Raw genomic sequence first — 15975 nt, forward strand, 5'->3', positions numbered from 1 at the left:
CACTTGGCAGATGAAGGCCATGCGGACGTGAAAAAATGTTTCAATTTTGGACCATCTGGTTATAAATATGACCCCTTCCCCCCCTTTTTCAGAGAGCCCTCGGAAGTCTTCATGTTTTGAAGCAGAGGCACTTGTACTCTTAATTCCTTTCTCCTTCCTTAGTTATATAAAAGTTTCATTTGGTATAAGAAGAGATACAAGCTACCTGTGAGTTCTCTTATTTAACTTTTTGCATTTGTTACTTCTATTATTGCTTCTGTTTTGTTTAGCCTAATGCAAGGCTAAATTACTGTTGCTAAATTATTCAACTATAAAGGAGATAACATGACTATATATATATATATAAGTAGTTTTCATTACTGATAAAGATAAGGAGAAATTGAAAGAACATAAAGTTAAGACATTCTAGGTCGTCGATTTAAATTATGAGTATTAACAAGGTCGGCCTTGCCATTACTGCCCGACTTTGCCGTTCTTTGGCTTTGTTTTTGGGCTTTAGTGAGGTATCTTTTGACCAAAACCCATACCTATTAGTTTAAATTGATGTAAAAGGTTCTCAATTTAGTCTTCTCTTATGTTATTCGATTCTCTTTATATTTATCATAATAAAAAATATTCTTTTGATGCATTCTGCCTGTATGGCCGGTTTCCTACCACCTAAATGGTCGGATTTATCTTTTTACTTTTATGCATTTTGCCTACATGGTCGGTTCTTCATACCGCTTCATGGCTGGATTTAACTTTTCTTTTGAGTTTTTTCGATCCTCCATGACCTTCGATCATGGCTATATGGTATAATTATATTATTTACTATAAATAATATTTAAAATTATATTACCATTATGAATATAATGGTAATGTAAAAAATATTCAGATAGATATTTAAATTTAGAAAATGAATAGTAGAATATTAATTTATGTGATGTTAATTTAAAATTTTTAAATTGTAAAAAATACAAATTTGATTTACTATTTTGATATTTTAATATTTAAACAAGTATACTTATTTGATTTATCGGATTCTCGCCAGTTCAAAGTGGAAAGTAATTGTTCATTGTTTTAGGAGGGAGAAAAAAGAAAGACCACCAAAAACAATCTCAAAATAAAAGAAATAAAGAAGGGTGATATTTTAAGATAAAAAAAAGCATTTTAGTCAAATTGAGTCCAAAAAGAGATTATTATTTTTTTTAAAAATATGGAGACTTTTAGTTTATTTTTAAAATATGGGGGCTTTTTAGCATTTTCTAAAAAATATAGGAAGGTAAAAAAGAATTTGAACATTTATTGGTCAAGAACAACTGTTGACTAATGGTTTCCATTAACATTTAACGGTGCAGGACTAATAATGTCAAAATTTTAAGATTTTGGGACTAGAAGTGTCGACATCGTAAAGCAGAGGACAAAAAATGAGAATGACTCTATCTAGTGGAATCAAAAGTGCAATTTTACCTAAAATATATAATTGCCTATGTATCAAAATAATATATTTTTATTTTCTATAAGCATGATTAAATTTGAGCCACAAATTTAGATCAAATTGAATATAAGCCGTTGATTCAAAAAGAGTATTTTTGTCATTGCAATATAAGACTTATGTTCGAATGCACCAGCGTGTAGTGTACACCTTTTTAAATTTGCAGGGGGTTATATGGTCTTGTTTTTAATCATACAAATTTATTTGAATATTTTAGATATCACATGAGTAATATGAATTTTACCCCATCCAAATTCCACCATGTGATGCAGGGGTAATAAGAACTCTCAAGATGCATTATTGCAGGAGATTTTACTCTAGGGCATTAGAGGGCTATGAGCTAGGAGGATGTGATCCGGAAAAGATAAATGTTTTAGATGTCATCAATCTTGCAGTTCTAGCTTGGACAATAAACGTTCAGCAAGGGACAATAGCAAATTATTTTAGACACTCTAAAATTTGTTCGTATGATGAAATAGCCTCAAGTATTTTAAATAAGGAACTATTGAAGAAGGCTTTCATGAACTTGATACAAAGTGGATGTCAATCACCTATTGGATTATCGAGTAAAAATGATACATGTTCAAATGTCCAAAATTTAAAAAAACTTGTAGCTAGTGTCGTTGAAAATCCAATTGAAGATGGAATTAAATATGATAGAATGCTTTTCCAACCAATCACTCATAGCAGTAACAACTCTTTGTAATTTTTTACTGCAGTATGAGAACGCAACACCGGAGTTTTGGATGCAGTAAGGAGACGTGGAGATAAAATACAGATAGATTTAATTTTATGAGAAACAAACAAAAACAGAATCATATTTTACTAAATTGTCCTAATTATATGAGAAAATTATTTGTCTAGTCCTTTAAACTTCATTGCTATTAATTTTACTTTTTTAAATTCGTTTTAATTTTAGTTAAATAACGTTTAAAATTGATTAATTTGGCCCTTTGATCTAATTTTGGATAAGTTTACCATATACAGCTTTTCAAGAGCTTAGTCCATATATATCCATTCATTTTGCATCTCATACCTAATGCTCGCCTAAAATGGTATAAGAGTCTTGGTTTATTGAGAATATTTATTTATATTACACTTAGAGCTTTAGGATAGATTATTAAAAGGGCAAAAGAGTCATAACTTAGGCTAAAGGATCAAATCTACACAAAATGACTTCAAACTAAAGTTATATAGGACGAATTTTTTTTTTCTCTAATTATTTTGTAATGTTTTAGAAGTTAAATTTATATTTTTTGTCCTATAACTTTGGATCATTAGCACTTATTTACACATTTAGTTTATTTTCTGATTAATGTAGTCCTAAACATTACATATTTGCTCCTATTTTGGTAAATTCAGTTGGTCCTAACAATTCATAGTTACAGGACCAAAAATAAGATATCTATTACAGTGTAAAGGAGACCAAATTGTCAACACATGACTAAATTTATTAAAGAAAGACCAAATGTGAAATGTTCAAAACTAAATTCATAAAAAAAAAAATGACTAAATATATAAATGAAGCAAATTATAGGACCAAAAGTACTAACAACATAAAGTTATAGGATCAAAAATATAATTTGTTCATTTATAGAATTATTAATTTATAGTATTTAAGGGATCATAAATTTATATGAAGATCTTAAAAATTATTATCTTATTAATTTATCAAAATAATTAGTTCAGATCTTGGGCCCAAGTTGAGACAGAAAGAAATTATTATCAAATATTAATTTCTACTGTATAATCCCAAGCTTCACGGAATTAGCATAGCTAGTCCCAAAATTCATACTTTTGTCCTCTTTTAAGTATTATGTTTATAAAGTAACGAAAAACACATGCAATAGAGCGAAAGCATGTTTGAATACTTGAACCTACACATGAAACACTTAAGACAAAATTTAGGTCTTTTTCTTTCTTTTCTTTTCTTTTCTTTTTAAATATTACTTGGGCTAGCTCAGAATAAACCCCACAATTTGGGTTCAAGTTCTTGATTATACAATCACCTTGGCAGCCCATTTTCTCATTTTTTTGGTTCTTTCACTAATTTTGCCATCGTTTTTAAGGTTTGCAATGTTTCAATTGCCCTCATTTTTCAGTTGTATTACAATAAAACTAGATCGGGGCTAATCATAAAATAAAAATGAGAAGTGTAAGAAACGTAAATTAAGGATTACCTTTTTTGTTGATTTACTGCGAGCCTCCTTTTGTTGATTCGTTAACGCGAGACTTCAACGTAGAAGTCCTCTAAAGACATGTCCACAACACATCAGAATATGGAATCCCTTAATTCCCCTTTGCCAGAAGAAAACAAGGAAGAAAAAATACACCAAGTGTGTTGGAGATAGGGCGGCCGATTTGGAGTGTGCTAGGATAGGAATAATTTTTGTGTTGTGTTATCTTATTAGTTAATCCAAATAACTAATATATATACCTTGTATGGATGTACTAGAATGTGTTTAGGTTTATTTCACAATCCATAAGGTAATATATTCATTATTCCAAATAAAGAACGACCGACATAGTACTTTCCAAAAGTGATAACTGTTAGTCAATTATTTCCTTTCCTAGAATCATCCAATGTATTTAATTAGGAGTCTTGGCCGATTTTATTGAGATAAAATACAAGGTCCAACTAAATTTAATTAAATTTAATTAAATTCAATTTAATTAAAATCTACCTCATTAAGCCAATCATATATTTAGTTCAATTAAATACATGACCCCAATAAGCCTTTATTAATTAATAAGTCCAACTTATTATATAATAATGGCATGCCCAATATAAATTATTCCTATTAATTTATCCTTGGGCTCCTCCATCCAATGAATCTCTCCCATTTGTAACTAATCTAATTACTTAGAATTAGTTCTCAATTAATTACTCGTCCCTTCTCGGTTATTTGTGTGAGTCATTAGCTTCACTTTTCAACTAGACTTGGGTTAGTGTCAAACACTATTATTAACTAAATCTAATTTAATTAATAATTCTCGATAAATCCCTTGATCAAGAAAGCCCATCACCATGGGTGGCTGTCTAGCAACAGTCCATGGTACTAGAGACTAGGCGAATATCCATGTGAATTTTTAGGCACTCAAGTCCATGCGGGTACGATCCTTCTGTCTACCGTCTTCCGATCTTGGTCTAGGGCATGGAATTGGGTGTCAGCTTCCATTCTGAACTACGCGTCTATGCTAAATACATGAGATCGCATTACGCTAAATTGCTCGACATAGGAACCTCTTTTTCTATTTAATCAATGACCGTGGCCACAGATTTATAGAGGGTGAACGCATCTCCAAGTGCGTAGGAGATGCCTTTGTCACGTATTGACAGGGGATGGATCATTTTCTTGAAATTCACCGTCCTCGCTACATGCTTTGATTGCACTGGACAAGGCTTATGAGGATCATCTTTGAGACACAATCATCTCTCACACAAATCCAAGATGCGGTCATCGTATGCATGTCTGTTGTGATTCCTTAAGTTTGTCCCGTACTATCAGAGCTGGGGATTCGAGTAATACCACCAGCCTCCAAGGCTTCCATGTGACAATCCCCGTGAGTCAATTCAGTCGATTCGACACCTAGCCAATCAGTGTACTAAGATTGCATAGACGTCCCATATCTGTTGCAGACGAAACGCAACACTCATCAAATGAATGTGACTCATAATGCAAAGCTCCATAGGACACTCGATGCTCATTTTCGAGGTTCTCGACTTGGAATATTTCAAACCCAACCCTTGGCAGTTGATTTCATGACCGCCATCTAATGCGCAGTCCAACTGTTGCACAGTTGTTAAAGTGGTCTATGGGCTTTATTGTGATATTTAAAAAATGTAAACATGTATAATGAGTACAACAAATGAAATGCTAATAGCGAATACTCATTTTATTCACTAAATAATATTACATAGAATCGAGTTATTGTCTGAATGGATTACAAGTATGCAAATCCAATTGGCTTTTAGGTTAGCTATTCTAACAAAAAATGTGGAGGGAAATTGGAATTTTGGAACAGCTTTTATATAAAGCCATTCTAATTTATTTGTTTGGCGGAAAATTCTAAAAGAAATTGGAGAAAATCCAATTTTCAAATGAACGTTCCAAAAGCCGTTACAAAAATCGTTAAAATATGTGTTTAGATTTCAACAATTTTATTTTCAAGTACGATATCTTAAAATTCATGCTACGGGTCATGTCAAACTTAAATACATATAAGACTATGTTCATTTGATCACATCTGTCGGTCTGATTTGATCACATGGCCTGATTACTAATGCACTGGGCTAAAAGAATACTTTTATATTATGGATATAATATCTCAACATTCGTATATTCAATTAGTCCAAAATTTCATGCTATGTATTTTTTTGTTGGTTTGATCATATCTAAAGGTTTGATTTAAATTTTAACGGTTCGATTAAGCCATGCAGTACAATAATATAAGATGATCGTTACATCAGTGTAATACCAATAACTATGAATATACAAAAATTGTTAAAATATGTGTTTAAATCTAATATGTGTATGACTTGTTATTTTATAGGGAAAAATGCAAGCAACTCCCTTGTGATATCGCAAATGAGCAAATTATCCCATTATGAAAAAATAAATAGTAATTTATCTTCTTATATTTTTTAAAATAGAATGATTTACCCTCCTATGAATTTTAAAATGAAGCAATTTACCTAAATTGCTTCATTTTAAAAAGTACTGGGGTAAATTGCTCTATTTTTTTCATAGGGGGTAATGTGCTCATTTTCAATATAATAAGAAGATAAATTGCTATTCACCCTTATTTTATATATATGTTATTAAACAATAAAACTTACGTGAATATTTTTATTTTAAATGATTACTTATGTATCTATATTGAACGTACCATAAATTATTAATATTTATGGACAATCTTGGGGAAGAGTGGAAGAAAGTAAGATGAAGCAAGATAATAATGAAATAAATAATAATAATAATAATAATAATAATAATAATAAATTAAAGAAATGAGACTGTGCATGATCACGCAAAGACAGTGATTCTATGTTATTATTATTATTATTATTTTTTTAGCGACGGTATGTTAGTTATTTTATCATGAATCAAAACAATATCACTATGTTTGTTTTTATTTTTAAATTATTTTCAAGACAAGTTAAAATATACTCAGTGTTTATTATCATTCAAAAACACCTTATTTAGGTGTTTTTAATTGTTTTAGTATAAATACATACATATATATACACACACATATATACATAAATATATTTAAAATGGACATGATTTGACAATAAACAGTAATTTTTGTCTCTAAAAAATACAACATTAAATATATAATACTTATTTTAAATTATCTTCAAAAATAAATCCAAACATATATACTATCTATAACACACACTTATTTTATTTTTTTTTTCTCTATCTCCACAAAATACAAAAAAACACTCAAAAAACGAATCCAAACATTATGTATGATTTTTCATTTTTCATTTTTTTTTTGTAAGTATGGGGAGGCTCTTTTTACAATTTTTTTTTCTCTTTTTATGGTTTGTGGTTTTAGATTAATGATTTACATCTCCTAATTTCACATAGTCAGCTAAAGACAGCACAATTTTGTTAAAAGATCAATATTTTTTCAAATTAATTTTATATTTGACAGGTGACGAGACCCAACTACGTTGTCGAAAAGGTCATGGATTAATATTCTACCAATGGGTAAGTATTAATTTATTTAAAATTTTAATTTGTTGGTTTGTTGTAATTAATTCATAGTTTTATTAGTTGGTTTAATTTTTTTGTTTATATTCTACCAATGGGTAAGTATTTGAATTATCTCCCCCAATCTCCCTCCCTACCCAAACGTGGCTCTTCCATCATCACCCACCACCCGCCGCCGCTACCACCAAATCCACGCCTTCTCTCTCTCTCTCTCTCTCTCTCTCTCTCTCTTTCTCTCTCACCACTTTCTCCACCAAATCCTTCTCTCTCACCACCCCCACCCCCACCCCCACCATCTCCTTCTCCACCGTCAGTGCCACTCCCCGCTACCACCACAGTCGTCACCGACTCCAGCACCAAGTAAGTTTTTACATTTATTTTTGTTATAATATTTAATTAATTCTATTCAGTTTTATTGAGGAGCAGAATGATATAATTTGTTGGGTTTATTTGTTTGAGAAATTAGTTGGGTTAATTCTTAATATAATGTTGTTAATTGTTAATATGAATGTTTTTAAATTGTCTAAAAGTTTATCTTATGAAAATTTGTTGAAAAGAATTTCTGAAAATTTTCCGAAAAATTTTCGCTAATTTCTGAAAATTTTAAACTTATTTTAATTTTTCACCAATTTCTGAAATTTTTTTAATTTCTAAATTTCTGATAGTATTTTTGAAATTTATTTTAATTTTTCTATAATCATATGCATATTAGGAAAAAAGTTGGGATTTAATTTTATGTAATTTCTGAAAATATGTATAGTTTATATAATTTTTAGGTAATTTGTGTAATTTTATGGATACGTGCAATTTGTGTAATTTTATGTAATTTGTGTTAATTTTATGAATATGTGTAATTTGTGTTATTTTATGCAATTTGTGTTAATTTAAGAAAAAGTGTGTAATTTCCATAAAAATTTCTGAAAAATTTTGAAATTTAATTTTCTGAAACTTATGAATATTTCTGTAATGTTTTCAGCAATTTCTGAAAATATATATTTATGCATTTTCTGAAATTATTTTAATTTTTCTATTCTTATGAGTATTAGAAAAAAGTTGGGATTTAACTTTCTGTAATATTTTTCTATTTCTTGTTTTCAATTATTTTTCTGAAGTATATTTTTGTTGGGTATATTTATGCAATTGTTAATTGTTAGAATTATTTTGTTGTATCTTTTTTAATTGTTTGGTATATCTTGTTATATTTCTAAACTTGTTTGTAGGTATGTTGTATTTTTCTGAAATTCTGTACGTGTGTTGTATCAAGATGATTGTTGATTATTAGAAATATATTTATGAAATTATTTGTATGTATTTTGTATGCAAATTTACAAAAATTATGGACTTTAATGCAAATTAACGGAACATTATGGACTCTAATGCCAATTTTAAGAAAAATATTGAATTTTATGATTTGCAAAATATCACTTGCATGTTTAACATCCATGCTATTTATCTGTGAATTTCAACATTAATTAGATTACTTGTATCTTGGAAAAATTACCACAAATTCTTATCCTCCTGGGAAAATGAGATTGCTAGCTTTGCTTGGAAGTGCAATCTCAGCATCTGCTCTTGGAATTGCAACCTCTCATAAGCTTTACTATAAAAACGTCAAGACTATAAATACAAATTACAAGATTAAAATTAAGTATCTGAAATTGAAAGTAGGAATACCATATTCTGAAACTCATATGAATTTAGAAATTTATGTTGAACAGACAAACCATTCCTCTTTGGGCTAGTTTGCCCACAAGAAGGTCATGATCAAGCATGATGAAATTCTTCGTTTTTATTATTGACAAAAGAAAAACAATTGAAGAAAACTCATCAAGGGTTGATAAGTAAGTGCCCCCGCAAACCTTGCTCAAAGATTGAGTACCTTGAAAAGTTCATGGATACCAATAACTTGGCCTTCATGACTTGTATTTTGTATTCCGCCACCAAAACATTAAGATCGACCACAATGGTATTATAACCTACTAAACTTATCTTTAGTAGTTACCCCTACAGAAGAGCTAGAGTCATGGATTACTCTTCGTGTAGTAGCCAACTTAGAATAGGATCAGGATCAAATCTGAACTCCCAGGAGAAAAAGGACGAATTCTCTGTCAGTGAAGCCTCTCATAGCAACACAAAGGTTAGTATTCAATTTCTAAGTTCATTCAAGCTGGAAAATGCATACTTATATCAGTGCCTACTCGGACTTTATTTCAACTCACAGACTATCGTTGTTTTTGCTAAATCAGAAACTAGTAGTGAGGTTTCTGTATGGAAACAAGATAAGGCTAAGTAGAATAGCATGTCAAGTTCAGCTTAGGTTACCATTTACGTCCAAAAGGCTTGTGGAACACGATAGGTCTAGTAAATAAGCTTCTTAGTTCTTCCACATTTCTTTTTACAGTTAGAAGATATTCCAACTTATAGCTGTATTTTTCTAATCCAACACACGTCAACTTTTCTCCAGCTATATCTAGTAAAATCCACATGTATAGGCATGGTCTGGAAGTAACATTCTACCTTCAAATCAGCACCTGCACAGAACACCTTTGGAACTGAACTGCAGATCATCAGAACTTTTGCTGCAGCATCTTTGTTAACAGCTTCAAATGCGTACTGCAACCCCCTCAGTATATCCTTTCCAATAGATCCTAAATTAAGGCTGATGAGCCAAAAGATCAAGTCCTAATCGAGATAAAATCAAATTGTAAGGAGAATGGAAAACTAAAAGTATATCTCATAAAATGTGTATACTGTCATGATATAAGTTAACAAGTTATATCTAGATTACCAACATAAACCTTAGGTACCAATATAAATTGCTTTTAAAGTCCTGACCTTCATTTGGAATACACCTAGGAAAAGAGTTAGTTTTGAAATGTATGGTAGCATGAATTATTACTACTTTGAAATTTTGGAACCTTTAATCGTATCAATATACTGTCTTGAATTCATCCAACAATAGAAGGGTTATCTATCCTAATGATGCACATTGGCATAGCATGCAAACAGAGTTTTACAGTGCACGTGCCACACTCACCTCTTTTATCCTCACTCACAGACAAGCACTTAAATTTTGTTATTCCGTTATTCTTGTAAAAAGATGACCATGTCACTAATGGGAACATGTTCTGGCTACAATTGAGAAATTTTTACCTTGAATTTTTGAGCTTTATAGTACAGGACTTACTTTTCTTGTTAAGTTTTTCTAATAATGCAACTTAATGTTAGCTCCAACATTTGTGAGATTTTGACAGATGTTTTTCATTTTCATCATAGGAAGGAACAGGCATACAACCTAACAACTGTGAAGAACGCAAATAGAATCGATGTTCTCACTATCATATATTTCACCCCACATATTTTTAAATCAAAGCCAACCACCTCTTGTTGATGCTCAACCATCCAATTTGCCAAAATGCATAAACCATTTTGGAAAAATAAAAAGCAGCAACACTGCCAGCAACAGACGAAGCCTACCTATCTCCAAAGACTTGTCTTTCCTGACCCATTCTACTCTATCTGCATCTCCTGCAAATGTGGACGGTAGCAACAATATGCTTTCATACGATGCTGATCCAACCAATCAGCCTCTAGACTCCAGCACGATAGGCTGTTGGCTCCAGTCTTGTTCTAATGTTGAAGAGGTTAGAAAAGTTCATGCTGTTGTTATCAAGTGTATGAAAGAACCAGTAGTTTTTGTTAATAATAACTTGATCAGTGTGTATATAAAATTTGGAAATTTGGTGGCAGCTCGACGGGTATTTAATAATATGTTGGAGAAAAACGTTGTTTCCTGGACTGCAATGCTTAACGGCTACCAGAAACATGGCATAGGAAATGAAGCTTTGAGGTTGTTCGTTGAGTTTATTGATAGTGGGTTGCATGGGAACTCACAGACATATGTTTCCCTGTTGAAATTGTGTAGCAGGACATTTGATTATGATCTCGGAAGACAACTACATGGTTATATAGTGAAGAGCCAAGTGAGTAATTTCATATTGGATTGTACTATTTTGCACTTTTACGCTCGGTGTGGTGATTTGGATAGTGCTTTCGAAGTTTTTGACAGAATGCAGAATCAGGATTTGATTGCTTGGACAACCATGATTACAGCTTGTTCACAAAACAAACGAGGGCAGGAGGCTTTTGTCATGTTATCACAAATGTTATCGGGTGGACTTGACCCAAATGAGTTCACTGTTTGTAGTGTCTTGAATGCTTGCGGCGAAGAGAAAGAATTAAGATTCGGTAAACAGTTACATTGTACTGTGGCTAAGAAGGCATATGATCTGGATGTTTATGTAGAGACTTCGTTGGTGGATATGTATGCTAAATGTGGGCAAATTGAGGATGCCAGGACGCTTTTTGACAAAATGAAAAGGAGAAACGCAATCACTTGGAATACTATTTTAGCAGGATATGCTCGCAATGGGCTTGGAGAAGAGGCCATAAGACTCTTCCGCATGATGAAAAGATTAAAGGTATCTGTAAACAACTTAACCATGGTTAGCCTCCTTAGAGCTTGTGGCTTACTCAGGGCATTATCAATAGGTAAAGAAGTGCATGCCCAAATCTTCAGGAATTTTGAACCAAACAATATTTTCATTGGAAGTGCCCTTGTTTGGCTTTATTGTAAATGTGGGGATTATGCTTCTGCATCGAAAGTTCTCCAGTATCTGCCTGATAAAGATGTAGTTTCATGGACCACAATGATTTCTGGTTGTGCTCGCCTCGGTCATGAGTACGAGGCCCTTGAGTACTTGAAACAAATGTTGGGTGAAGGTGTGGAACCCAACCCTTTTACATATTCATCGGCACTCAAAGCATGTGCACAACTAGAAAGTATTAAGCAAGGGAAACTTATCCATTCCTCCATAAATAAGAAACCAGCATTATCTAACGTGTTTGTGGGCAGTGCTTTGGTTCATATGTATTCCAAATGCGGACATCTTTCAGAGGCAATTCAAGTCTTCGATAGCATGCCTGAAAGGAACTTGGTTTCCTGGAGGGCGATGATTGTAGCTTACGCAAAAAATGGGCATTGTAGTGAGGCTCTGAAGCTCATGTATCGAATGCAAGCTGAGGGTATTGAGGTGGATGATTACATACTCTCAACTGTGCTTACTACCTGTGGAGATTTTGAATGGAAGGAGTCCTCATCAGAGCATTGTTTACATTCTTAAGGTACAGATTAGAAGGGATTCTCTGTTTTTGGTTAAAAGCCATCATTGCTGTGGTTATGCGCATTTACCAGCAACTATATATTTAGTTAGTGGTGGCTGAAGATTTCTGACAGCCTTGTGGCTGAACTTCCTGCTGAAAAACCATCGTCATGACCTAACTTCGATCCATCCATCCGCCCCTTCTCGACCGAAAGAACAAGAAACAGAGAGATGGATATCAAAGGGTAGCTCCGGTGGTTTTCGACCTTGGGTATGAATTCTATAGCCTGGGTGCCCCTGTTTGTACAAATGGATAGCTTGTGTAGTAGTTTTAGTGTGTAAATCAAGAAATGTGCACATATCACTTGGAATATTTTTTCCTCAGGGGAATCATTTCAAATATTTATATCCAGAAATATATGGATGTAATCAGGGTGAATCTCACTTTGATGGTTATCCCTATTTGTACAAATGGGTAGCTTGTATGGTAGTTTTACTTTTCATCTTCTTTTGACTTTTGATATATGCTAACTATACCTCTATGTCATTTTTTATATTTCAGGAATCCAAGATATTAGACTTGCTACGTAATATTTGTATCTTTCATCACTGTTGTTACCTCTGTTAGTTTGGATATAAAAATTAATGATCAATCCAATTTAGAAGAAAAACTAGGCACGATTTTGTCAATAAAAGATCATATTTGGAAGCCATAAATATCAATACACAAGAGTGGCTTGATAGAGTTAATTGGGGTAAATTTAGCAAAATAAAGAGATAAATGAGGAGAAATTGATTTTCATCTTTCTCAATTTCGAGTATCGGGTGGTTTGCGTAAATGATATTGATATTTTTAGTGGATATATGTGTAATTATCCAAAAATATGGGCGATTTATATAAGTAAACCATGGATCAAGGATGTAGGTGCAATTATCTCATACTTTTATTACGAGACTTCAATTTTATAATTGAAACAGAATTTTATTTACTTTTATTTTTTGTTTTGAATTTAACAGCTCAGATTGTAATTATAAGTTGTTTAAGATATTAGAGGAATTTAAGATTTATACAAATAAAATTAATTAAAAAATAGGGTTCTTTTTAATTTTTTGTTGAAATTGTTGAAACATAATTAAGGATAAAAAATAGTTTTTGACCAAAAAAAAATTATTTTGAATATTTTTATTTGTTAAATAAGCTTTATTGTTTCATTTGAAAAGATAGAAAAAACTATCATATAAATTAGCATGTAAACAAAAAAAAATGTTAATACACTTATTTTGTCAAAAAATAATTTTTATTTTTTATATTAATATTTTTGGTAAAGTGCTGAAGAATCGAAAACTGATTTCTCCTCATTCATCTCATTTTTTGTTAAATTTTCCTCAATTCAATCCTCTCTCAAGCCTCTCTTATGTATTGATGTTTATGGCTGACAAAATTCCCAATTCAATCGATCGTTTACTGACAAAATTTCATCTATATTTTTTTTAAAAAATTGGGCTTGTTGATAGTTTTAACTGTCAATCTAACAAAATGGTAGCAACAGTAATGATATGCAAATATTATATATCAAGTTTGATGACTTGGGAATTTAGAGTACCCAAAAATAAAATAAGGGTATAGTTAAGATACTAAAAAGTGAAACTATCCCTTGCCAAAATACTTGAATTTACTCTTATCAACATTTTGTTGCAAATTACTAAAAAAATAAACGTTTGTCGAGTGAAAGTCATTTAGCCATTCTTTGCCAACAAAATGGCATGTCAGCTGCACATAGCTTCAAAATTGACCTAAAATTCACCCATCGTTTACTGACAAAATCACACTCAATTAGCCTTGTGCGTGCATAACAAACATAATTAATTAAATTTAATTAATTATTTATTTTTGGTTACCCATATTCAGAAATAGCCCGTTACCACAGGTAGCCGTTTAGCAACAGTCCATGCCACTAAAGATTAGGTGAATAGCGGCGTGAATATGTGCTCCGAATTCGTACAAGTACGGGCTTTAGTGTCGACAGTCTCCTGGTCTTAGTTCAGGGCATGGAATTGGGTGTCGATTGCCATCCTTTATTAGACAACTATACTTGAAACTCGAGATGCATTTGCTCTACTCATTCGATCTGGGAAACCTATCCCTAATTGATCAATTGTTTTGGCCAAAGACTTTTAGAGTCTAAATCTAGGGATGATTTTTTATATTAAAATTTCATATGGAGATTTTTGATATTTTGATATATCACAGGAGGTCAAAATGAATTTAACCCCATGATATTCTATCTGATATAAAAACCAATTAATGAAAATGTCTAAAGACGTCAATTAGAAACCAAAAGTGTAAGTGTTGATTCTTTAGGGACTGAAAGCAAATAATAGATTGTTTAGAGACCAAAAGTTAAGTTTTTCCACGTTGCATCTAATTGCAACATCAATTTGTAATAGAAGATGTAAAGTGTTGTTTAATTTATTATACTTAAATTTTCCTTGATGCTAAAACTACCATTTATTGCGTAATTATTACAATTATACAAATAATCCTTCAATCCCACAATCAATCAATTAGTTTAGGAAAAATTGAAGAAGAATAAAACATGGACAAATTACAAATGTACAAGAAAAGTTTGAAGTAATAAATACGAAAACATATCTGCCTATTCCGACAATTAATATATTTTCCTTGATTAATACAAATTTCTGCACATTGGCCATTTGTTCCCATGCTATAGCGGGCTTCATACCATAGTCAAAATCTCAACCCCAAATCAAATCTATATAAGCATGGGCTTCAGTTCTTGCAAATCATACTTTATTACATCAACCTTAACTTCGATCTCAAACATGGAGATGAAGTTTCATGGTGTAGTTCTGCTACTCCTACTTTTCTTGACTCGTAAGTTCTCAAGTAGTTCTTCATACTATATGCATGGGTATGGAAAATCTTATATTTCGTTTCCTGTGTTAGGGTCTTGTTCGATTTAGTTCCATTTGTTATGATATTCCCACATTGCATCCTATAAGTTGAAATTTTTTAAAAAAATTTAGTTCTTACGATACGGAAAATTTTAGTTTTTCCGCATGGGTATTTTATTGTTTTTTTTTTCCCACCATATCTCGTGCAATATACGTAACAAGAAACTTGGTTGTTTAATTATGAATGCAGATGAATTGATGGTACAGATTGAGGCAAGAAATTGCTTTTCAAAAAGCAGACATTATCATGGGAGATGCTTTTTCAAAGGCCAAATGAGCAACTGCAGATTACTTTGCAGGCAGGAAAGGTTCACTGCCGGCAAATGCATCCGTGGAACTTGCTTTTGTTCGAGGAGATGTGGCAGCTCCCGTCCATCACATCCTCCGCCGTCTGGGGGCGGAGAGGGCGGAGAAGGTGGAGAGGGCGGCGAGGGTGGAGGTGGTGGTGGAGAGGGTGGTGGTGGAGGAGGAGATGATGGTGGCGGCGAGGGAGGAGACATTTTATACCCCAAGAATTAAGACAAAACACATTGTTATGCAACCGGATGAAATAAAAATGAGCTTAATTAAATAAAGTTTTATTCAGCTTTCCCAAATTTGAATTGTGATTGCTTATTATTTCTATTGCATGATCACATAA

General features: G+C 32.1%; 1 protein-coding gene across 2 annotated transcripts; it reads left to right on the forward strand.

Moving 5' to 3' along the window:
• The first annotated feature begins 7303 nt into the window (after positions 1 to 7303).
• On the forward strand, positions 7304 to 12865 carry LOC105166334 (pentatricopeptide repeat-containing protein At4g18520, chloroplastic). Of its 2 annotated transcripts, none has more exons than XM_011085649.3 (2): positions 7304 to 7557; positions 10474 to 12865. In XM_011085649.3, the coding sequence occupies exon 2, from the start codon at positions 10524 to 10526 to the stop codon at positions 12378 to 12380; it is 1857 nt and encodes a 618-aa protein (XP_011083951.1). In that variant the 5' UTR covers positions 7304 to 7557; positions 10474 to 10523; the 3' UTR covers positions 12381 to 12865. The 2 variants fall into 2 exon arrangements, with proteins under 2 accessions (XP_011083951.1, XP_011083952.1); XM_011085650.3 differs by lacking the exon at positions 7304 to 7557 and adding an exon at positions 8333 to 9334.
• The last annotated feature ends 3110 nt before the right edge of the window (positions 12866 to 15975 follow it).

The sequence above is a fragment of the Sesamum indicum genome, linkage group LG7 (assembly GCF_026168435.1).
Source record: "Sesamum indicum cultivar Baizhima isolate 11 linkage group LG7, ASM2616843v1, whole genome shotgun sequence".
NCBI classification, from domain to species: Eukaryota; Viridiplantae; Streptophyta; class Magnoliopsida; order Lamiales; family Pedaliaceae; genus Sesamum; species Sesamum indicum.